General features: G+C 45.0%; 3 protein-coding genes across 3 annotated transcripts; 2 read left to right on the top strand and 1 right to left on the bottom strand.

The window, feature by feature from the left end:
• Positions 1-1074: 1074 nt before the first annotated feature.
• LOC125514734 (transcription factor MYB93) lies at positions 1075-2378 on the bottom strand. Its single transcript, XM_048680086.2, has 3 exons — positions 2146-2378; positions 1909-2038; positions 1075-1799 (listed from the first exon to the last, which is right to left on the bottom strand). The coding sequence occupies exons 1-3, from the start codon at positions 2276-2278 to the stop codon at positions 1079-1081; spliced, it is 984 nt and encodes a 327-aa protein (XP_048536043.1). The 5' UTR covers positions 2279-2378; the 3' UTR covers positions 1075-1078.
• Positions 2379-15336: 12958 nt separating this feature from the next.
• TOC64-V (translocon at the outer membrane of chloroplasts 64-V) lies at positions 15337-22700 on the top strand. Its single transcript, XM_048680084.2, has 13 exons — positions 15337-15744; positions 15836-15988; positions 17005-17129; positions 17886-18011; positions 18324-18509; positions 18609-18753; positions 19689-19857; positions 20508-20642; positions 20727-20927; positions 21522-21649; positions 21732-21783; positions 21904-21973; positions 22291-22700. Exons 1-13 carry the CDS (start codon positions 15488-15490, stop codon positions 22371-22373), a joined length of 1830 nt encoding a protein of 609 aa, XP_048536041.1. The 5' UTR covers positions 15337-15487; the 3' UTR covers positions 22374-22700.
• A 173-nt stretch (positions 22701-22873) lies between these two features.
• On the top strand, positions 22874-24627 carry LOC125514733 (uncharacterized). The gene is made up of 2 exons (XM_048680085.2): positions 22874-23937; positions 24046-24627. The coding sequence occupies exons 1-2, from the start codon at positions 23112-23114 to the stop codon at positions 24375-24377; spliced, it is 1158 nt and encodes a 385-aa protein (XP_048536042.1). The 5' UTR covers positions 22874-23111; the 3' UTR covers positions 24378-24627.
• The last annotated feature ends 207 nt before the right edge of the window (positions 24628-24834 follow it).

The raw sequence follows: 24834 nt of genomic DNA, 5'->3' as shown, positions 1-24834 counted from the left end.
TGTCACACGTGTATGTGGCGGCGGTCCGGACGCCCACAAAGCTCCACTGGTTTGCATCCGGTTTTCCGGATTTCAGACAAGTGGACGTATCCGCGGACCGTTGGGGGTACCATTTGATGGCTTGTAGTGTCCGGATAGCTCGGTCCGGATGTTTGCGAGCATTTTGAGGGTTCGCATTGGAGATGCCCTAAGGGGTACACCTTTTAAAGCTCACTCCCATCTTCTCTGATGGTGACAAGCGGCGCAGTGCAACACTTGTCACAACCAGGGAGTTTTGGTTTTCTACAAAATGTTTTATCTCTTGAACTGTATGTCTAAATCATGAAGCATTTTCACCATTGGGTTTCTCACGTCGAGATTTTTTAGATTAAATCCCATGCTAATAAGTTTGGACGAACTTTCCCCCCTAAAAGAACCATAAAGAGGGGGTAAATGAAGAAAAAACAAAAATTGGATGCGAAAAAAATGAAGACACAAAATCCAATGACTGAAAAAATAAATCGGGAACTGAGAAGCATAATTGTGATTTTTTCCCTTTTAGTCGAGAAGCACACCTATGCTTTTCACTCTTCCGGGAACCACACATATACACACTTGTGCTTTGCACTTTCCGGGAAGCACACATGTGCTTCTACAAGAAGTACAACTTGCTTTGTGCGAAAGCATGCAAAGTTGTGTCTTTCTGTTTTCAACAACTGTGCTTCACACGAGGATAATCTTCAAGAAAACAAAGAAAAAACAAACATAATCCAAAAACCCTGAAGACCCCAAAAATGCGTGAAGGAAAAAATATATAAAGCTTCCACGTGATGTGCAGAGCGCGCGACACGTGTTGAACCAAGTGGCACGTTTCAAGTCCATCAAAAGTGTCCGCTGCGGTTTTCGTAAAGGTACCCTCTAATTAGTTGACTACATATGTGTTGATCGGTCTTTGTTTGCTAGACTAATTGTCACACCAATTATTCAAGATCCGGCAACCCGCCGTATCACTTTGCACAGATTTTTTTTATTGTGAGTGAGACAAGGAGTTTATGAGAAATAACACATTGTGTCTTTGGGTTATCTTGTGCAGTATCACTCATGCAAACTCGCTCATGAACTCATCATAAAATGAGTCAGACCAAATAGGGAGCTGGGTGCTGTTGCCCACAGCCTCACAACTTGAGGTGCTGCAAGCATCGCCGAAGTTGGAAGTAGGGAAGTCGGCAAGTGGCGGAAGGGAGTCCTCTGACAGGAGCAGCAGTTTCTCCCCCTCGCCGCTGTTTGCACTATAATCCGAGTTCTGGTTGGTACAATTGATGATAGCCTGTTCGTGTTCGAAGAATGAGCTACTAGGTATCTGGATGCCAGGCACTTGCCCAGTTACCAAGTCATGGCCATTGACGCCCTCCATGATCCTTGGAGACGACAGCGAAGACAAGGAAGACATCCGCGAAGGACTCAGGAGGCCGATTTGCTCCAGGTCAGTGGGGATGGTGTTGATGCTGCTGGAGCTGGGACTGGTCGCAATGGCTGCTGCCGACTGAAGCAGGCACTGCAAGTACTCGAGCTTTGCTGCCTGGACTGCATCGGCTTGGAGCTGGCTGGCGCTTTGGTCGTCCCACGGCCGCTGCTCCACGAGCTGGCGGAGGTTGGCGAGCGCGATGAGCTGTGGCAGCGCGGCGAAGAAGTCGGTCCTCGGCCGGTGCGTCATCGGGTCGAAGCCCATCTGGATGAGCTTCTTCTTCAGGTGGGTGTTCCAGAAGTTCTTGATCTCGTTGTCGGTCCGCCCGGGGAGGTGCTTCGCGATGGCTGACCACCTGGTTTGATCAGCACAGCATGCAGTTTCTGTGTTAGCAAGAGCACCACATATAGTATATGTTTTTGAAGATTATACAAGCAAGATGTTTGTTGATAGGTGTGCCGTACTTGTTGCCAAGGACGGAGTGGAGCTGGAGGATGGTCTGCTCTTCCTCGGGTGTGAACTTCCCTCTCTTGATATCAGGCCTCAGGTAGTTAGTCCATCTCAGTCTGCAGCTCTTGCCACACCTGTTGAGTCCTGTGAGATACGCAGAAGAACCAGACGCATGAGCTACATTTCGGACCAAAGCTAGCCGCGGCATCCATGCCCGGTGCAAAAAGAAAACCATGGCGTGTGTCGCGTACCTGCAAGCTTAGGCAGTGCTCTCCAGCTCCCATGGCCATGCTTCTCGATGTAGTCCGTAAGCTTCTGGTCTTCTTCAGCTGTCCAAGGGCCCTTCTTGAGGCCATTCTCGTCGCAGCAAGGAGACCTCCCCATTGATAGGATTGAGATAGGATTGGGCCGGGTTAGGATGGTGCAGGTGGGAAGGAGGGAGACAAAGCTATCTGCCTCTCCTCCCTAGCTTGATCCTTGGGGTTTCCTGTGTCAAGGATGTCTGGTCACCGGAACACAGCTTCCTCTATATAAAGGCCATGAAATCCGGTGTCTAAACCCAGGTCAGGATTAGTTTATTCGAGTGGAAAGTATTAATCTGCCCTTAGATAATTTGGGTATGCGACGTACATGTCAAGTGGGCAAGGGTGTTCCTCCACACTAAGATAAGGGCTGTTGATCCATGTTGTTGACTTAAGCCGCTAGGATAAGAGGGCAATCAGCAGTCACATTGATATAGTACTCTATTTTCCTTCGGCCGTTTTTTTTTGGACAAGGTGTGATCCTTAAGCCTTGCTTTAATTGTGATATTTTCGTTGTTCTTCTCTGCAAAAAAAAATGTTGCATTGGGTGTTATAACATTTAAGAAAGCAGTCAGATCATTGTTTATTTGTAAGTAGCCAATAGCTCATCATGTAACATCTCCTACCATATGTTGTTTTATGAAACCCTACCATATATTGTGATTATTACTTTCTGGGGGGGAGGGGGCTGTTGATCCATATAAAATGAGCAAATGTTCCAGAAGTTGGTTCCTGGAAGTGTATGGTATCAATTCCAAAGACATACAAGTGGTGCAATTTCAACAACTATTATTCGAGTCCTGTACTCTAGTTGTAGTAGCAGCCTCCAAAATCTGTAGATATTGTACTGGCGACATTGTACTTGTCACATGACACCTATTTTATACACCAGATTTTCAGAATTATATTATACAGCATTTGCATGCATGTCAACATGTGGATGACTAGATTCCTGGGATATCATAAGTATATGTTGGCGTATAGCTTTTTCTCAAGTATGCAATGGGCCCAGCAGATGACAAACCTGCGTATGGAGCTGGACTGAGACCGTCCCCTAACTAATACTAATAAGCTTAGGAAGTATTTTTGTACAAGTATCCCAAATGACAGTGTTAACAGCTAGCTAGCTAGATTTTTTTTTTAAATGGCTGAGCTAGCTAGAATTGCGTACGCAGAGATCTCTTGATATAGAGTACAACGTATGCAGAGATCTGACCCCGCCGTCTTGTTCTTGCAGTCCCCAAAACTAAGTATATATATTTGGATGCGTTGATTTGGCAGTTAATGCCTGTTCATGGATGATGCATGTGCCGTTTTAATCTGCTGCATTTCTAAGTGCAACTGGGAACTCAAGGTGGTATGCAAGAGAAACACGCACGAGTGAAGCCGAGGAGCAGATGGAGGGGCAAATACACCATTATGATCTTGGCAGGGTGGAATTGATGCGTCAATTTCAGTGGTAATTTGCAGGATTGCCCGCAAGGAACATATATCCGGCCACTTGGTGGAACGTGCATGTCATTGACAAATTACCAGGGTCGCTGAGCTGCAACCGAACCAACAACACACACACTAACACACAGAGGTGGTGAGGAGGCCCCAGATCGATAGATTCGATCGTCATTGCAGTTACCTGCTCCGAGACCCAGCGACTGGGCAACAAACCAAAGCGCCCTACTGCTCCTAGTGTCCTATGTACATGTACATGCATGCTCCATGGATCAGACCACTTCCTTTTGGCATGCAAAGCTGGGCCGATCATCACTGGCGACCTAATTAACAAGCTCCCATCCAGCTCCACGTATCTTTTCCAATGTTTTCCACGCATGTCGAGTTGTCGACGGACTCCACGTGGTGGCCGCCGTGGGGCCGCGGCCGGCCGGCTGCGAATTTTTCCTTCCCCATGCACGCAACGTACGTGAATGGAGAGCGGCTGGACCTCCTCCTCGTCGTCGTCGGCTCGGTCGTCGTCACCGCATCGGCCCACCCTCCGTCCGCGTGGCTCATAAACAACGCATACAATAGTGCAAGTTGATCAACGTCTCCATGCTGCTTTCAGGTTGTGACATGCAGCTACCACAGTTTTTTTAGAGAAAAGGCCACGAGATTGCTCTGCATACCATACTTTTTCGTCGGACACCTGTACGACTAGACAGTAAAACTTGTTGCATGTTGTGGCCCACAAACTGAATTGTCTTGGGCTGTCTCTAATCGTATGAGTGTGGGATGAGAATTCATCGTATGTATAGTAGGGTTGGGCCAGGTTGAAAAGGCCACCAGCCCAACCAATATTAATGAAGCCATCAACCGGCTAGGATACAATGATGTTGTGAAAGAAAAGATACAAGCTTGAGACCAAGCTAAAGAATTCGTGCGAGGAACAATCACGCACAATTGCTACAGAGAGCATAGGAGAACGATCACACCGACCAACAAAGGAAGCATCTTGATGAAGCCAAAGGAAACCTCCTCGCAGACAGGATCGACATCTGAAGAAGCTGACGAGGGTGCACCAGACAGGCCATGCCGCTAAGTTAACCTTGCCACGATCGGGGGAGAGACCATAATCTCACCACACCAGCTGCCAGAAGGAGACCACTATTCCCTTCGCCCTTGCGTAGGGCACCGTGTCGCCTATCAGCAGCCCGCGGAGTGACCAAGCAAGGAACCAAGAAGATTGCGGAATGACGCCTCCACCACAAACACCATCGGCCACCCGGAAGGCTACACACATCCCCCACCGACGGGGGAGAGACCATAATCTCACCACACCAGCTGCCAGAAGGAGACCACTATTCCCTTCGCCCTTGCGTAGGGCACCGTGTCGCCTATCAGCAGCCCGCGGAGTGACCAAGCAAGGAACCAAGAAGATTGCGGAATGACGCCTCCACCACAAACACCATCGGCCACCCGGAAGGCTACACACATCCCCCACCGACGGGGGAGAGACCATAATCTCACCACACCAGCTGCCAGAAGGAGACCACTATTCCCTTCGCCCTTGCGTAGGGCACCGTGTCGCCTATCAGCAGCCCGCGGAGTGACCAAGCAAGGAACCAAGAAGATTGCGGAATGACGCCTCCACCACAAACACCATCGGCCACCCGGAAGGCTCTACACACATCCCCCACCGACGCCCGAAACCGCAGAACAAGCCCACATCCCCCACCCACCCCAAGACGCCGCCTTTAGGAAGGTTCATGATGCCATATCGTCGCCGACGCCCGACGGCCATGGTTTTCACCCGTGTGATTGGGGGAGGAGGAGGAGGTGGGGAGGGGGAAGTTCGAATGCGACCTCGGGAAGGAAGACGGAGCAGGAGCGCCACCGTCGGCGTCAAGGTCGACACGAGTAGAACAACAACCCCTTTGTTTGTTTATCACAATCTCCATCAGCTTCCATTCAAGGTCGGACCTAGCATTACAGAGGCCCTAGTGTGAATAGAGTACAATGGACCTACCAAATAAAACAGAGCAACATAAATACTTTCGCCGGTATATATTATATACTGCCTCATGAAAATCAAAATAAAGGCAGAAAACATGATAATTCAATCCGGAACCCGAGCTCAGATGCACCCGGTGAACAGTAAAAAATCAGAAAATTATGGTTTTTTTGTGGTGAAAGATGCTTGAGTGCGTGATGCTCGTGTCAAATTTCAGAGCATTCAGACATCAGCTCTCGGCAAAAAAATCAGGCCCAAACAACAAAAATACGGGAAACATTTTCACAACCCCCAAATTGGTCTTTTTTGTTGAGAGTCACTCAAATGTCCAAATGATCTGACATTTGATACAAACATCAAGCACTCAAGAATCTTTCACCACAATTTTTTTTTCAGATTTTTTGAATTTTTCTAGTATTTTTGGTGATTTTACTGTTCGCTTCCGACTCATCTGGGCCCGGGAACCAAAATGCCGCGTCCCATAAACATCCAGAAATGACATTTTATTAGCAAATAAAATCTAATACAGCCTGTATATATGATTATATGATATAAATGATAAATACAAGTTACATGTACTCAATCATAAACAACTATTGAATGAATACAACATTGTGAAGTGTCGCATGAGGGGGGCAAAGGCACCCTGCACACTTGCTGATTTTGTGTTATGCAAATCATATTTTTGTAATTTTTGTAATTTTTGTAGGTATGTAGATATATGGGCCCTTATTTGAGATGGCCCTACGCCACCTCACCTTTTGCCATGGCCTATGACCGGTTGTTTCCACTGGCGGAGCTATGTGAGGGCAAAACTCTGCCATGGCCCGTTCCATCCAAAAGAATAGCTAAAGCTTAGATTGGCCCGCCCTAGTATTTTTATGTAGCTTCGCCACTGGCTGCTTCCATTATCGTACGTGTTCGGCTCTGTCCGGTTTGCCGTGAACAGTAATTTATTTTCACCCGAAACTCGTTCCTAATGTCCTTTTCCCCTTTTGTGATTGATGAAGGTCCGTGTGTTCTTCTTTGTTGGTTGATGTGATAATATTTGTATTTGTTCCGATGCCTATCATGTCGCTTGTACGTTTAGTGGATTTGGTTCGCTACTGATCGATGCTTGTTAATAACTAGAGAATGCCCCGCTTTTTGTTGTGGGAATTGATTGATGAAAATTTGGGTTGATACATAAGAACCTCACTTGTTATATTTTATTGTGTATATATGTAATAATATTTATTGAATATAAGTAGAATAATTAAATAGAAAACATTTTCATGTATTTTTTTATATTGTGTTGGGTCTTTTTCCATCATAATTGCATGTTGAGATGAGTCTTATCCCATATGTAATTGTATGATGAGATGGCATATTTGCATGAGATAAATAAGTTACTAGAAACTGTAGAGACGTAAGCTAGGGCTAGTTTGTGGTGTATTTTTTCGTAGGTCCCATGACTTGTCAACTCAGGGCTGCTTGGTCCTGGCACATGATTTCTCAGGCCTCCAACATCGTCATCCTAGCTTCATTTTCCACTGTCTCATGGACAATATATATGGTTGTGTTAACAATTTTGTGCATGTAAATTTTCTCCAGGAGAGTATTTGGTTGCATGTACCACAGTACCAGTAGTGTACGGAATACGGGATCCCGCTCACACGGGGTAAACCCATCGGGACTCAACCGGCTCACAAAATTATTTTTGCGCAACAAGTTCAGCAACGTGTGTTGTAGTACTTGGTTTCTGACTTCTGCAACCGATGTTTTTCTATCCGTTCTCTATGATCATGCATGATCGCCTCTTTCCTAAATTTTAATAACTTCAAAAAACGATTTTTGCTAGATCGGAGGTGCATATTGCTACGTCGTTACTCATTACCATAATTTAATTTGATGAATGATGCATGTGATCCAATCAATCTGTCCAAATAAATTGTGCAGCAAAGCATGCACGCACCTATACCACTTACATTTCCAGGACAAAGTTCCATCGACGCATCAGTGTAAGCAGGATAATCCAAATGACAGCAGCCATGCATCGACGTGCCCGTGAAAAGAAGTGCATCCATGCATAGACGACGTACGTTCATGCCCGTAGTTAATTTAGCTCGTGTCCGTGTAGGCTAAAGGTTCTTGGATCTTGCATGACTCATGCATGGTCCAAGACACAAAAGGCCACAGCCTCAAATTCTCACCAACCTGTTATCTCATAGGCCGCATATTTTAACCCCATGATCTGCTGTGATCTTCGCTGACGCTGGATCGATGGACTGCTAGTGCTAGCTAGTTGAGAAATGATTTGATTCATCCATGCAGTGCTTAAAAAAATAACAAGGAAAGAGGCTACATGCCGACGGTTCAAAAGGCTAGCTGCAGTTCATGTATGTGATTAAATCTTTAATTAGGAACCTGATAAGGAGCAGTTAAATGGAAGTTGAGACCTGGTTAGGAAAGATGGTGGATGGAGGATATTTTGTTTAAACCTCTTGTATGTATCTTAGCTATGCAGGCGCCCGGTGTTGCTCATCATGTTTTTTATCAGCCTGATGCTACATTCTGAGTTAATAAAAGTGCCTTTTTAAGAAAGAAAAAACATGCCATATATAGCATTTCAGTACTACACATGTCTATTCAGCCGTATATCATCAACCCACATTAGGTGATTGAACAATGCATGTGTGGCCCTGCATGCACAAGGCTTGGAATGCACACTTGTTTCATGGCAAGTAGAGAAAAGGCATGTCCAATAGTCCAGAAAGGAGAAATGGAAAACGGACAGGTCCATACAGCAGTATGCAATCAAGTGATGACACCCTGTTTGACATATGTGTGGGAGTTGTTGCAGCCAACAACCAAGAACCTCCAAGTTTTAAAATTTCCATGGTCCAGCGTTTTTGTCGATGACGATCTTTGCCCGCCTCAACACTCCTGAAGCCAGTGCTCCGTCATGGTCACAACAGGCCAAATGCCTCGGACCATGCACACTTTGAGGTTTAACCACAGTGACCATGCATCCAAAAGTGCTCAGAGATTACTTGGTTGATAGTATATAGTTAGACACACACGCACCAGCCTTCCTTTATCAAAGCTGGCTTGGCTTGCAGCTCGATCGTCGTGTCCTCCTCTCTTGAGCCTTGAGGCCTTTTCCTTCTTTATGTCTAATAATTAAGCTCAACACTGAGTTGGCTTCTAATAAACATGTATCTCTCCTTTTGTCATCTGATCACTAATATTGTGAGATTCTGCTGCAAGCCATCTATATATCTGTATTCTCAAGGATTTAGACGTGCAGTACCTATGACTATGGAAAATTATGTACTCCCTTCAATCCATATTACTTGTCGTTCAAACGGATCTAACTAGACGTATGTCATTGCTAGATACTTTCTTCAATCCATATTAATTGTCGTTGATTTAGTACAAGGGAGTATATCAATTTGAGCGACAAGTAACATGCATCGAATGGAGTACCAACTTCGTGGCATATGTATACATGCAATTAAAGACGAAAGTGCGTGTATAGTGCATATAACTACCATATCATATGTGCAGAGGACCAGTTGCCACCGAGGAAAGATGGAGCCATGCATGCATGCATGGAAGAGGACAAACACAAGGAGATGGCGGATTCTTGGTCCCTAATCTTCCCCACCTCATGTCATGTGCGACTTGTCCCCTTCGTTCCTCTGTGCACAGTTGCATCACTTCCCATTGACAACACGTTAAGCAACATGCTAAAGCTGATGATCTTTCATATCTGAGACCCTTTAATCTCCTCCTGCTCCACACCCACACGGACGGGTCAGACTCAGAGACAAGCTAGCAGCCTAAGCACCTATGAACTGCCTGGCTTCCTTCCTCGTGGAAGATTCAAACCACCACCCCATGCACGCAACCGCGAGTGTAACATCCAATGCTGTCTGCTTGATCACATGCATGTCACGGATCGATCTGTCCATCTCCGCCTCCGGTGTGATGATAGGGATTAGGGATCGACGCTGTCGTCGCTGGTTGTGTACAAGGTCAGAGATGGTTCCTTGCGGACATGGGTTTCTAACCGTGCCATAGGTTATTGTTCCCGTAAACCGTATTGTCGCTGCACTGTCTGTTCATACTATACCTCAGGTTAATTAATCACTGAGAGAATGATCAGGAGAGATACATTACTGATTTGTCGCACATCACATGCACCTTCCCATCATGGTTAGTTATGTATACGGTTATGTGTACGTCGAGGAAAGTACGGTGTCGTCAACGAGATCGAGCAGTAGTATAATAAACTAATTGACACATGTATCCGGCAACTGTCTGGGCGCGTATAATGCGGCTAAGTTGTATAGGGACACGCGTCGACGGTTTCATCAGATCAGATGTCAGCTATTATCAGTGAAAATGGCAGGCGGATTAAGCTAAGGGGAGCTTTCCTTGCAGTTGGATGCATGCATGATTAGTTCAACTCCAGCTTCCACGGTGGACGGTGGTTGTGACTCGAGCTCCCCTCCTCGCGCCGTCGCGATCGCCGGTGGAGTCCCGGGCACGGATCCATGCATCACGGTGGGCGCTACTGACAAGGAGGCCGGGACGATGATCACGCCGGACTGGGGGGGCCGGGGCTAGCCGCAGTGTCCTACGTACGTCCGCTAGAGACAACCGGGCGAGGCCGTGCCTGCATGCATGTGGAGTGACGACGGCATCAGTGTTCTTAATTTGCTTGTGCGAACTGCCTTCCACGTTACTGATCGTGCACATGGCACTGTGCTTATTTTTTGTTCTTTCCCTGTACACACTTTAGTTTGATAGCTTTGCACCAGATATTTGCATACGGTTCTCTTTGCATGTTTACACCCTTTAAAGTGTCCTATGTTGTATGGTTCTCGGTTTTGGTGAGGATATCACCAAAATTTCAATAATTCAGTCGTTCAATTGATACTGAAATATTTAGATCTTCGGTGGAAATGCTAACGAAAATAACCAACAACTCATAATTTTCCAACCAACAGTAACGCATCCCACTTGATAATCTGAGACTAATGACTAACGAGTTGCTCAATGCAGAATGGTAATAATGTTGTACTAGTTTCAACGTCATCTCAGTGGACGAAAATTTGTATAACGATGCACGTACATTTAGAAATAGCCAGAGGTATTGTGGCATCATAAAAAAAGGTAGCATCCATAATGTGCTAAGAACCTCGATAATTCCCGAACGTTCGAATTTTAAGCATGTCATCCCGAACGCTTTTTTATAGCAGCTTTAGTTGACGCGAGGTGGCAATTTAATTGTTAAAACATGTCAACTTTGTCCTAGATTAATTTTTGTCAAAAAATTACCATGTTTCCAACCCCTCGTAAACTAAAGCTGTCATGATAAACGTTCGGGTTGCCATGCTTAAAATTATAGCGTTCGGGATTTATCATTTCCGACCTTCTCTGAAAATGTTCCCGCTCAAATGAGAATTGTGGATCTCTCTCTCTCTCCTCTCCTCTCCTCTCTCTCTCTCTCAAAAGATGAGAACCGCGTGTGTTTTTTCTCATTTTCATGTTGCCAAAAAGGGAGTGTATTTCAGTTTTCAGAATTGCAATAGAGCACAGGCCCTAATCCTGGCTGTTAGCAAGTTACTTTCCTAAGTCTCGAGGAAAGCAGGGAGTCGCCACTCGCGCAGGCCGAAGATCTATTTTTCCCAACCGCTGCGTCCAACTTTGCAGGAAAGGGAGCCGGCTCTGACTTTCTCCCCTCCGACGGCTACTCGTCGTCGTCTCGCCCCCTGTCGACGCCGGAAACTGTCCACACCACACACACACTGCTGACACTGCTGACTGCTCACAACATTCATTCAATCGCTCTCCCGGCTGCAACTGCCGCCTTTCCGCAGCCAAGCCCACTTGCTGAGGTGGTCAGCTGCTAAACTTTCTGCCACCCCATTAGTGATGCTTACAGCTGCAGGATACATGAAGCACAACGCAGACAGGTGCTTAAATCGTATTCTGGAGCTTCTCTTAACGGGCTAAGAGCGACCGTTCTACTGTCAATACGTACGGGGAGAGCTCAGTGTACGTCGAGTATACTTTACATCCACGTTGCACACAGTCAGTTTGAATTGATCCGTGTCTAGTTAATCCGCTGGCTGCTTTCAGTTATTCAACTGTGTGACAAACCCCGTTAATCAATCGTCTTATCATGCGCTGATGGCGGAAAATGACCATACAGTTTACTAGAGAGAAGCTGTCGGAGCCATACAGGTAATCGTATGCGTATGTGTCGCAGCTCAGATATGTAGCGGGTCACAATTTAGGGAAGGCTGGCAGAGAAAGGCAGGGTCTCTCTGTTCAGAAATAGAACTTACTGCATTATTTAGTCGGCCCGGACTGTTCACCTTGGCTACAATGTCAAAGATGGTTAAACTGTCCGCGTATCGTGGTGTGACAATGGCAGTTTGACTTGCAAGAATGCGGGCGAGGAGTGTGCGTGTGGTGGCAGAGACAAGACGAGCCCTTTGTTTAGGGGAAATCCCACGCCGTGCTTACCATTGAAGCAGTGACTACTTGTCTAGTTTTATTAGTGGGCTCTGTAAAAAGACATGACCTGTTGATCTTGGCATGATTTGGGCAGACCATAAATTGATTTTATTTATGAACCTCGTCAGATGGCGGGCTGCTTCTGTATTTTTATTTAAAGAAGAATGAGAGTAACTCAGTTTATTGCACATCTAAATGAGTAAATCAATCATAAAGAGGAAAAAAAAGGAAAAGGAAATATTCACACGAATCTCGACGTAATATCAATGACATAGGACTTAGATGTGCAATACTTATGACACATCTAGATGTGCTTTAGCAAAACTGAAAAAAAATACCTAGTTTACAAGCAAACAAAGGCAACCAAGTCGGCATCCTTACACAGCGCACCCGTTGGCAACACACCCCACCCCACCCGGCGAAGCGATTGAGCAAACATAATAGTTTTTTCAATGGTATAGTCGAACAACTATTGACATTGTTCGTATATATGGAAAATAGATACCGTTGAAGATATAAATGGTGTTTGTTTTTCATGCACAACATTCATTACTCTTATGGACATATACACATGCTTTTGTGAGGATCGAGCAGTGGAAGCACGAGCCGAGGAGGAATAAGGGGAAGGAAAAGCAATGGAAGGGGAGCCGACTGGCAACTGGTGAGATGGTGGCAACACGACATTGATCGCCACCGCAGAGAAAGGAACGGGGTGCAGGGCAAGTAATATGTCCCCCCCCCCCCTTCATATATTTCAATGAAAAATTACAGTAACAAAACTAGAAACCCATGCCAAAAGACAAACGACCATCTTCATTGGATGCAGACTTTCATTCTTATTTAGACCGCAATGCATGACGACGTAGGCCTAGCATCAAATTATTAAGTATCTCTTCTCGCCATCCTTTTTACCTCCTCACCGGCTGACGTTTCCTCTTCTTGTGCTCTAGCGCCTTGTCGCTTCCTCTCTCCGACACGTGATCCAACCAAATCAAGTTTTGGCACCTGCCACCAATGGTGACATTAGATTTTAAGCCTCCTAGAATAACTATCCTATAAATTCTTGATGATCAGGCAACCGCGGTATTAGAAACCTCCTGTCCCATGACTAACACACGGGATACACACCCACACGCACCCATGCGCTATCGTAGTGGGTCGGTCCATTTGCCCGGTTATATTAATTCGAGTACCGGAGTCTGGCTCGACAGCTTTAGAGTGTTGTTTTAAAAAAAAACTTGTAAAGGGAGAAATCAACTAAAAATGTCCACACATTAAAAAAATTCACAAATTCATTTTTTGTGATAAAAATGTTCACAAACTCAAAAAATATTCATGATTTAAAAGAGTGCAAATAGAAAATTGTTTGCACTTTTTTCACCAATTTGTAGACTTTCCCAGGATTTAAAAAAATCTTCATGAATTTTGAAAAATGTTCCCGTATTTTAAAAAATGTACATGAAGTTTTAAAATGTTTCCGGATTTTAAAAATTGTTCATGAATTTGCGAAATCCAGATTTTTTAAAATTTTAAAAGTGTTACACATTTTTTCTCTAAAAATACCTACACTTTTTTCTAGAAAACCTCATTCCACTTTGTTCGACGACAGTGGTCAGAGGAATTGATACAAGATCGTGTGGTACATCAAGGCACACATGTCTACCAAGATTAGATGTAAATAGAACTTTGCTAAGCTATCAGCTTCAAAGTTTCTACATCTACTTAATAACAAGCGCACACACCGGTGTCGCTTCAGTAAGGACACGCTAAGATTCCACGCTGAGATTCCTGATCTATATGGCAGATTTAGTTGCCTCTTGATTAAAAAAGTATCTTTTCCCTACAAAAAAGGCCCGTAAGAAGTTGACCTCTTCCCCTTGTTGAACTAGTAAATGCGCACGTGCAACACATGTTAAATATTTAGGCAATATATTAATTGCACGTGGATTTTAGGTATGCTATTATTTATGTGTTAATCCTATGATTAGTGCAATATTTGATATGATATTAATTGCACGTTTAACGCTCGCCATTGAAGCAGTCTAGGTCGTCGGATTAACTCAGTTCGATGGCTGAGATCAGTTGGATATGTCCCTTTGGGTCTTTTTATATTGGTATAGATATAGATATAGATATATCCTTTTTGATTTGACCGGAATCCAATTTCAACTAAGAGCTTTTGTTGATTCGAGTTCTACTTACGAAGAGTTGCCACATTAGTGTGTATTGCTAGGACTTTGATTTTAAGCCTCCTAGAATAATTATCCTATAAATTCTTGATGATCAGGCAACCATGGTATTAGAAACCTCGTGTCCCATGACTAACACACGGGATACACACCCACACGCACCCATGCGCTATCGTAGTGGGTCGGTCCATTTGCCCGGTTATATTAATTCGGGTACCGGAGTCTGCCTCGATAGGTTTAGAGTATTGTTTTAAAAAAACTTATAAAGGGAAAAATCAACTAAAAATGGCCACACATTAAAAAAAATCACAAATTCATTTTTTGTGATAAAAAATGTTCACAAACTCAAAAAATATTCATGATTTAAAAAAGAGTGCAAATAGAAAATTGTTTGCACTTTTTTCACCAATTTGTAGACTGTCCCAGGATTTTAAAAAATCTTCATGAATTTTGAAAAATGTTCCCGTATTTTAAAAAATGTACATGAAGTTTTAAAATGTTTCCGGATTTTAAATTTTTTTCATGAATTTGTAAAATCCAGATTTTTATTTTTTTTAAAGTGTTACACATTTTTTCTCTAAAAATACCTACAATTTTTTCTAGAAAACCTCATTCCACTTTATTCGATGACAGTGGTCAGAGGAATTGATACAAGATCGTGTGGTACATCAAGCCACACATGTCTACCAAGATCTAGATGTAAACAGAACTTTGCTAAGCTATCAGCTTCAAAGTTTCTACAACTACTCTAAAAAATAAAGCTACAAGGATTGAACTAGGGATTTATGAAAATAACACTTTGGTTTTTGGGTTATCGTGGGCTGATGGGCCGTATTATCCCTGTTCTTCCTTGTCGGCTCTTTTTTTTTTCACAGAGGTCCCTCATTTTTTTCTTAGAAAACAAGGCCCGTGTCGGCCTGGCCCATATCATCATCATCAACTTGTAAAACAAGCCGAAGACTCTTCCTTTCCGTGCCACTGACATAGGGCCCCACATAGGCTCGCCGCCGGCCGGAAAAAGAGAACGCAAAAAGCTTTTCTTTCTTCTTCCCCACTCCGCGCTGATTCTCGAGCAGTACTCCGCACTCCGCAGGCCTAAACCCCCCCTAAACCCTAGCCACCCCCCTCCGCCCCCGCCCCGCCCATGGCCTCCTCGGCGCGATCGGGCGCCACGGCGTCCTCCAACCCCCGCGCCTGGATCGTCGCGGGCGTCGCCGTCGCCGGGGTCATCGTCCTCGCGGAGGTCGCGCGGCGCCGCCGGAGGTGGCTGCGCGGCAACTCCAGCCCGCCCCCGTACTCCGGGGCCTTCTGCGACCGCCTCGAGCTCGCCCCTCCGCCGCAGCCCCCGCCTCCCGCGGCGCGCCAGCAGCTCCCGTACCTCACCTTCGCGGTCAGCGACAAGTGAGCCCCCCAGCTCTGCTTCGATGTTCCGCGGGATCGCGGGTTTTCCGCCGTGGTTTTGATCCCCTATTCTCTGTGTCGTGTTTTTCAGCTTCGAGATCGAGGGCTATGTAGCCGGCTTCGGAAACCCGGACTGGAAGAGGACCCACAAGGCAGCGAGCCACACGGCGGCGGCCGTCAAGGCTCTGCTGAAGCAGGGGGCTACCTGCGTCGGGAGGACAGTCATGGATGAACTCGGCTTTGGGTTCGTAATTGAAATTTTCTCTAATTGAATTGATTGCTTAATACAGTACAACTTTAACATTTGGGTGTCCTCATCCTTACAGATCTTTGAATTTGTATAGGATTTTGCACATACATCGATAGGAATATAGCTGTTTTAGAAGATCTGTTGTCTCAGGGTGACTTTTCTGGACAATGTTGAGGTGCTGAAACCAGATTATTTGGTTTTGAAATAAAAACTAAGCACATATCTTTAACTTATAGTAGCAAAGGCAATCCTTTATTTTACACTTGAGGTGTGCTTGTTTAAGTCTATTTGGAAACTTGATGTGCAGTAAATGTGTCTTGAGGAGGAAACGCATAACTTGCTCAAATTGGGTGGGGTATTCTTTAGCTATTGATTGAAGTGTTGCAGTAGGCCTATGATTGCAGTAAAATGGTGCATATCAAGGGTGTTCGTGGTGACAATGTTAACTTCAGCCGATGCAAGATAGATTCTGTTGAGACAGTCAACTCCTGTGTCCATTTGGTTGGTGGCCAACTGATCGTAGCAAAGATAGCAAAGTTACTTTACTGTTGGGGGTCTCGTAATCATAATTCTCAAATCACTGTTTGAGTCATTGTAAATCATGTTTTATTTTATGCTAAGTTTTGCATTCACCTTTAGTATCCCTTGGAACTCCAATATGCTAAATAACGGCTTCCTCTGTTCACAAATATAAGATGTTTTAGATATTTCAATATGGACTGCATATGGACTGAAATGAGTGGACAAACACACTAAAGCATGTCCATGTACATCCAATTCAGAAAAAAAATTAGAACATCTTATATTTGTGAACGGAAGGAGTAGTTTTTTCTAGCCATTCCATTCAGATGACCGTGCACGTACATAAATCTTTAACAAGATTCTTTTTTCATAGTAATCATTAACAGGCCTTGGGCTTCAACTAAGACTCACTAGATATCTATCTATCGGTGTTCTGCATTAGATAGATGATGAATTCTAACACTGCATCAATTAACATGTTTTTACAGTGTTACTGGAGAAAATTTACACTGTGGAACACCAATTAACCCAGCATCTCCATCAGTTGTCCCTGGAGGGTCATGCAGTGGCTCCGCTGTTGCAGTTTCTGCGCAGCTTGTCGAGTTCGCTCTTGGTATTTTTCTAAAAAGACTTTTACACATCTACAACTTCTGCAATCTACATGTGTTGTAACTTGGCGTCTATTCTTATTGTACTCAATTGTGGTTATCTAGGTTTCTTCCTTTCTTTCTTTTTTTGATTGTGAATCTACTTCCACTGGAAATTGCATCTCGTTTGTATATGAGTATATGACTAACAATTTTATGCATCTGTCATATTATCAAGTCATATAAATATAGCATGATCAGAATTATAGCTCCAGTCACTAACCTTGTAGTTAGCATGGTTGTGTTTACTGTAAGATCCTTGTGTCCTACCCTATAAGATCACATGATGATTGGCTTGGGGGAAAATGACATTAATTATAATATCTGGTTACTGGTTGGGTTACAGGATGAGTTCCTGAATAATTGGCCATCTCCCTGCATTTGTTTTTACCAGAGTGTCCTTGCACTCTTATATCTATGATACTCCCTACCTTTTTTTCCAAGGCACACATGTTCTCCAAAATTTAACTTTGACCAAAGGTCCAACTACTATATAAATATTTGCTACAAAATCTTATGGCTATTCTTTTCATGCCTTGTGATACTTTTATCATGCATGTTTATCTTAGTACGTGTTCAATCACCAATTCACTATACATTTTGTCCTTTTCTCCATGTATAAGTTCTTGATGCAAAATGTGCTTGATTATTATGGCTGTCTCCTAGAGATATTCGTTCATATTCCACATGCAAACTGACGCTGTAAGCCCTGAATCTCTTAGGTACTGATACAACTGGTGATCTGAGAATTCCAGCAGCTTTCTGCGGTGTTCTTTGTTTCCGGCCTTCTCATGGGGTTGTGTCTACTCTTGGGACCTTACCGAATTCACATAGTCTAGACACCATTGGTATTTTCTTACACTTATCAATTGTTTATGTTTTCATGTTTATTACTTACTGTGACAAGCATATCTATGTGACCTATAGCAAAAGTTGCTTATATATGACATAGTACCCACCAAACAAAGAACATGTGAAGGCCTTACGATTAATGCCCCATCTTTACAAAATATCATAGTATGACTATAGATTAGAAGACCAGTCTTCACTCAGAGCTAAGAGACCTTTTATTGAAGTCGGATGGCAGCATGCTTTGTTTTTCTCAATTGGACATCCATGTAGATTGTTTCTTATTTCACTGATTTTCTGATCCTTGTTAGGATGGCTTGCACGAGATCCTCATATACTTAGTCGTGTTGGAGATGCTCTGTTACCGGCTGCTGCATGTGGACTTAGGGGGAAAAGGCAGTTGGTTTTTGCTGATGATTGCTTTGAGTTGCTAAAGATTCCCAACCAGAAAACAGTGGATGTCATAGAAAATGCTGTCCGTACATTACCTTATGGATGTAAGCCATACTGATGTCTATATTTCTTAAATGCGCCGGTGATTAGGTTTATATATTTTGTGCAAACAAGTGTGAGACATTCAACTCCACATCTTGCAGTTCAGCCACCTAAGCACATCAATATTGGCCAGTATATCTGTTCAAATGTACCTAGCTTGAAGGAGTTCTGCGAACCTTCTACAAAGTTGCAAGAAGGAAAGTCAGCCTTGAAAGCTCTCTGCACTGTTATGCTGTTATTACAGAGGTTTGTTTCAATAATTCTTGGCACCTGGTGAAATCAAATGATGAAACCCAAATTGGTTTTTTTCCTGGAAAAATATACAAAGAAATATACTGAGTCACGACCTTGAAAGCTTAAACATTTGTTATCATAATTTGTACAGTAATGCCAGCATTGGTATATTTCTGTAGCCTAATCGAAGTTTGTTGAATCACTGCATACTAGTATCCTCTCTATGGCCTGAATTAACGAGTAAAGAAGTCCTAAGTTTGAATTCTTTGACATGCCAAATTGCTTGGGTCTTTATGATAGAAGTGCTAGTTTACTGGTTCATCTTGTATTAAATGAGTCCAGCCATCGGTGTTAAGTTGGGGCAGGACCATTAATTCAGGTATTCAGGTAGTTAAATTGTACCTTACACATTCTAGTTAGTTGTGACTAGTGAGATCCTAGTAAGAATAGTGTCCACCAGTTACAGTAGTTTCTGAAGTCATGGCTGCTGGCTTGCTGATTTAGATTTATTGTTGTGGGCCTTAGCCCTGTGATAATTGATTCCATGGGATTAACAGCAAACCTGTTGTTGGTGCTGAGTGGTCTGTCTGCTCCATTTGCACCAGCTATCACTAGTTACTAGTGCACTATTTTCCAGCAATCAGTTAGATTACTACCTCCGTTCCTAAATATAAGTCTTTTTAGAGATTTGAATATAGACTACATAAGATGAATATAGATGTATTTTAGTGTAGATTCACTCATTTTGCTCCGTATGTCCACATTAGAATCTCTAAAAAAACTTATATTTAGGAATGGAGGGAGTACCTTGGACTTTTGATGGATACATGCAAAGTATTCAAGGGGTTGATGTAGTACAGATTATTCTTTATTTGCCAGTTGCATCTGAAGATGTAGTTGAACATGAATTGATCACCTCGAAATTTATATGTCAATCAACTACTCAGATATGAATTCAAAGCAAACCATGAGGATTGGGTTAACACTGTAAAACCCAAGCTTGGCCTTGAAGTATCTACTCGTGTACTACAAGCTGTAAACTTCACAGACGACAACATCAAATCCTTGTACATTGTACGAACTGAATGGCGAGCTGCACTGAAGAATCTTCTAAAGGTATTCTGCCACTTGACTCCTTAGTTGCAGCTTGCGATGGTTTGACTACTGTTTTGGCTATTGACTATCCCTCACAGTTGCAACTACATGTACTCAGCTATACCGATTTTATGGGGTCCGTTATAAGCAGCTACCATATAACTTGTAGATCATACTGCAGTAATTAGTGACCATCAGAGTTATTTGTTTGGTACTTGGACAACAACAATCTGTGTTTACTAGACCAACCAGGCACTACTAGTTCCTGGTGGCATTGTTTAAAGAAGAACGACCCAGACACTAGTCACTCTGGGAAATAATTTTTGACCCACAGTAGTCGAACCCTGGTGGTCAGGTTGGCGCTGGTTCACAACAACCTATTCTTACATGGACTGGATTATGTTAAGGAAGGGATAGTGGATCTTTCTATGCATTCCATTACAATCATGCCTTTGTTAGATTGGAAAAAAGGGAAACACTGGAATTTTATGTGATTTAATTTGGTTTTAGCTGTTTCTTTAAATGACAATTTATTTAATTTATAGCGTGAGGTGCCATTATCACACATTGTGTCACCATAAGCATTCGTGCTAGATTTTAAAGTTTGCCATTGGCTTGAATCAAAGGTTCATGGAGTTTTTCTGCTTACTCTTTCATGTGTTGCCATTTAGGATACTGGAATTTTAGTTCTGCCAACCATGGCTGGACACCCTTTGAAAAGGAACTCTAAACAGAGATTGTCATCCGAATTTGAAGATAAAATGTACGCATTTGTCAGCATTGCTGCACTTTCAGGCTGTTGCCAGGTAGTTTATTTAGCTGCTTTCAGGTAGTTCTTTTCTTTTCCTACGAAATTTACGACCAATTCATGACCCACTTCACTTCTGCAGGCCACTGTTCCCTTGGGAAATCACAATGATCATCCTATATCTATTTCATTTGTAGCAGCTCATGGATCAGACAAGTTCCTTCTTCGTGCTATCTTGGATATGTATTCAGCCGTCCAAGAACAAATAGTTTTGGCATCCAAGTTGGCACTTCCACCAGTAATTGATCGTGATGTTGATACATCAGAGTTGTTGAAAGAAAAGGTATATCTCGTTCACATTTGTAGCAGTGCATGCATCAGACGAATTCATTCATCATGTTACCTTGGGTATGTATTTTCCCATCCAAGAACACATAATTGGGCATCCAGGTTCACACTCATCAGTAACCAATGGCGATTTTGATGCATCGTAGCTGTTTAAAATGTTCATTTTTTATGAATGATATGTTGACATTTTGTTGCTAAGGGTTGTGTTGTTCCTGTTTCTTTATCAGTTTTTCGTTGACAATGACACCTTGCCATTCCTTGTTGGCAATAATCAAGTTTTATGCGGTAGTTCAGGAAAGTTGGGCCAGCCAGTGTAAGATTGTGTTAGTTGTGCCCGTTTCCTATCTGGTCCTACACACTGATTTGTATACACTGATATTGGTACTCAGTGAGCACGAATAATTTTTTAATCCTGTATCGAGTGTGAGTCCAAACCCTGAGTAGTATAAATATATAAGGAGATTGTGCATTGACTACCAAGCACTGGAAAATAACAATAAAAAAAGAATAAAAAAATTCTAGCTTTCGTGTGTTCAATCATGTTCATGGTTTGCGCAATCCACAATTTGGTTTTATGTTTGCTTAACAGGGAAATAATTCCTTCAAAAGAAAACAATGGAGCAAAGCTATTGAATCCTATTCCGGGGCAATCAAATTGAACGACACAAATGCGACATACTATTGCAATAGAGCAGCTGCTTATCTGGAACTTGGCCGGTATGCTTTCAATATCATTACCTTTGAACACGATTCCCTGAAATCAGCACTTTCAAGCTCATGCATTTTGAATCTTATGCAGTTTCAAGCAAGCTGAAGCGGATTGCGACCAGGCCTTACTGTTGGATAAAAAGGTAAGTGGCCTTTTGTTAGTCACTTCTCCATGGTTACAAAATATCACTACCGTCTTGTGCTGTTATTTATGGTGACATCAGATATTCACATTTCTTCTCTTTATGCTGCTGTTGCCTCAGAATGTTAAAGCATACCTACGACGAGGTACCGCAAAAGAAAGTGTTTTGAATTACCAAGAAGCTCTGCAAGGTGTGGAAATTTTCTAGCATGCAATTATTTCTTACTAATATATCTGATTGAAACAGTGGGGTTTTTCATGATACTCTTGCTGGTCGCTAAGCAAAGCTGGTAAAGGGTTGAAGCCAGCTTAACTGGCGATTGTAGCCATCTAGGCTTAACATTGAGTTGACTGATTTCACTTTCTTTTCGAGGAAATAGCCAGGAGTAGAGTGATTTTATTTATAGATGTTCTGGTAAAACTAGTTGGCAGCAATAGCATAGCTTATGTTTCTGTAATAGTGGTATTCATTTTTCTCAATCTCATTGGTCTTGCCTTGCGTGTACAGATTTCAGGCATGCTTTAGCTTTGGAGCCGCAGAACAAAACAGCCCTTGCAGCAGAGAAAAGGCTACAGAAACACCTGAGGTGATTCTGTTGGCGGAGCTGGAACCCGCAACTTGTCAAATTTTGGGATCAAACTAGTCTGTAAAGGAAAGAGCCCTTCTGCTCCGTGAGAAGAATTGGTCGCAAAGACACTGAACACTTTGCTTCTGTAGTGTCATTGTTTGCGTTTCATAAAAAAAATTGGCGTGAAATTCATGAAGATGTTGGCATCTTCTGAGTGCAGCAGAAACAACTGGCGCGCTGAGATACTGTTAGGCCAGTTGCTGTGGCAAGAAACACTCCAAGTTTTTGAGGCTGTAAAACTTTTACTTGGTGCCATCCAATACGGCAACGTGTGATAACGGTTTCTCAACTCCTTGTATGTACCAAGAAATTCTAAAACGACTGGCAATTCAACTCATACCACTCTGCCTCCGTAGAAACGTGACCACAAGCGAAGGATAAGTCACTGAACACCAGACAGATATCCACGGTTCGGCGGTAAAAAAACTGCCAGAAAAGAGCCACGAACGACTGAACCACGATCTCCCCCGTGGACAAACGCTCGACGCCAGACCGCCGGTTCACGCCAGTTGGTCGAAGGAAACTGCACCGATGAGTCGCCCGACGGCGACCTCCAGTTTGTCCCCTCCCCCCTCTGCGCGTCCGTCCGTGTGAGCACGCGCGACCTGGGTGTGTGCTGTTCGGGCAGTGGCTTCGATAAGCAAGCAGACGCCTTCGTTTTTTGCACCTCACAGATCACTTTCTTCTGGAGATCGGTCCAATGGAGACGCAGCAGCAGCGCCGGCACCAGCTCCGGACTCCCATGGACCCGCTCGTGTCCCTCGCCGCCAGCTTCCTTTCGGCCTTCTCGCCGTCGTCCAGGGAGCATGGCACCACCACCTCCACGATACTCCTCCTGCCGCTCCCCGTGGCCGCGGCGCGCGCGCTGTCCGTGCTCCGCCGCCTCGCGCTGCTCGCCACGCAGGCCTTCATCTCCCTCTTCTTCGCGTTCCTCTCCGCGCTCTCGCCCCCGCCGCCGCCGCCGCCCCCCTCGCTCGCGCCCTCGTTGCCGCCGCCGCTGCGCGGGGACCGCGCGGGCGCGGGGGCCACCGCCGCCGTGGCGTCCACCTGCGTGGAGCGCGCGCTCGGGCACGTGCTCTGGGTCGCATCCCGGCTCCCCGTCGCCTCCCGCAAGTACGAGCTCGTGCGCGGGCTCGCGGAGCGGCTGCTCGACGAGAACAACGTGGGCGCGCGGGTCGCCGCCGTGACCCGCGCCGCGCTGGCCGGCGCGTTCGAGCGCACGCTGCGGCAGCTGGAGGCGTCGGCGGGCGGCGAGTGGGGCCCGCCCGGGATGGAGCTGGCCGTGCGCGCGGTCAGGTCCGGGGTGCGGTGGTGGAGGCCCACCGTGGCCGCGCTGGAAGGCAACGACGCGTTCGGCGGCCCCGCGGCCGAGAAGCTCGCCGCCGAGCTGCTGTGGCTCGGGCAGAAGATGGCCGAGTGCGGCGCGGCGCGCGAGGCCGCCGTGCAGTTCGGCGCCGCGTCGCGCCTCGGCAGCCACGCGCTCGTCGCCGAGCCCACGCTGCAGGTCGCGCTGCTCCGGCTGGCTGGTACGTCTACGTACTACGTGCAAACCATCTTCTTCCTTTAGAAATTAAAACTATTATGAGAAGAAGATGCACTCTCACGCACGCGGACGCCATTGGCTGTCGGTGCAGTGTTCCTGTTGAGGCACGCCAACGCGGCGGAGTTCGAGCAGGAGGAGGGCAAGGCGGCCGTGGCGGAGCAGCGGATGGCGATGCTGCGGTCGTGGCTGCCGCTGCTCTGCCGCGGCAGCAACGGGACGGACGCGCCGGTGCTGAGCGGCAGGGAGAGGGCGGAGATGGTGACGGTGCTGGAGGAGCTGATCGAGAAGCTGCGGTGGGAGCAGCAGGAGGAGGCCCTGGCGCTGTGGCTGCACCACTTCGCCGCCTGCCCGGACACCGACTGGCCCAACCTCGAGCGCTGCTACACGCGATGGTACGCCGAGTCGCGCAAGCTCCTCGCCTGACCAGCAGCCAGCACGTACGCCGGAGCACTTTTGCCTGATGCTCAACTGTGTGTGTGTGCCACTCGATCGAGCAACTTACTACGTAGTAGTACCTGTGTATGTAAGTTTAGTTTTAGTACAACAGAGTGGGAAGTTCACAAGTTATGCTAGTGTAATCTGCATTTTTTCTCTCTCTGGACTCTGTTCATGCAGGCGTGTGCAAATTTGTAACCCTACTATCTTCAGAAAACCCAACAGATTTTTACTCTTCCCTGAGCAGTAAAGTGGAGCAAAAGGACCGAGGAAATCGCGTAACGAGTAACGACGCCGAACAAGTTCATAAAAGTGATGCATGGATACAAAGGAAAAGAACGAGGCCTTTTGCTCATTTGCTGAATCATCAGGAGCAAGAAAAAAACCCAAACTCCTAGTTCCAACATCCGCAACTTTGGGAACATAGGCAATACATATGCAGTTC

Source organism: Triticum urartu, chromosome 6A, assembly GCF_056163025.1.
Source record: "Triticum urartu cultivar PI428250 chromosome 6A, HENAU_Tu73, whole genome shotgun sequence".
Classification (NCBI taxonomy): domain Eukaryota; kingdom Viridiplantae; phylum Streptophyta; class Magnoliopsida; order Poales; family Poaceae; genus Triticum; species Triticum urartu.
The sequence above is the reverse complement of the archived record's forward strand: the minus strand, read 5'-3'. Positions and strand labels throughout refer to the sequence as shown.

Bases quoted from the DNA above. Each gene is read 5' to 3' on its own strand.
- LOC125514734 (XM_048680086.2), bottom strand. From the start codon at position 2,278: ATGGGGAGGTCTCCTTGCTGCGACGAGAATGGCCTCAAGAAGGGCCCT. The intron at 2,039-2,145 runs GTACGCGACACA...CGTATCTCACAG, and splicing joins AGCACTGCCTAAGCTTGCAG to GACTCAACAGGTGTGGCAAG. The intron at 1,800-1,908 runs GTACGGCACACC...TGATCAAACCAG, and splicing joins CACTCCGTCCTTGGCAACAA to GTGGTCAGCCATCGCGAAGC.
- TOC64-V (XM_048680084.2), top strand. From the start codon at position 15,488: ATGGCCTCCTCGGCGCGATCGGGCGCCACGGCGTCCTCCAACCCCCGC. The intron at 18,510-18,608 runs GTAAGCCATACT...CACATCTTGCAG, and splicing joins CCGTACATTACCTTATGGAT to TTCAGCCACCTAAGCACATC. The intron at 18,754-19,688 runs GTTTGTTTCAAT...TCAACTACTCAG, and splicing joins GTTATGCTGTTATTACAGAG to ATATGAATTCAAAGCAAACC.
- LOC125514733 (XM_048680085.2), top strand. From the start codon at position 23,112: ATGGAGACGCAGCAGCAGCGCCGGCACCAGCTCCGGACTCCCATGGAC. The intron at 23,938-24,045 runs GTACGTCTACGT...CTGTCGGTGCAG, and splicing joins CGCGCTGCTCCGGCTGGCTG to TGTTCCTGTTGAGGCACGCC.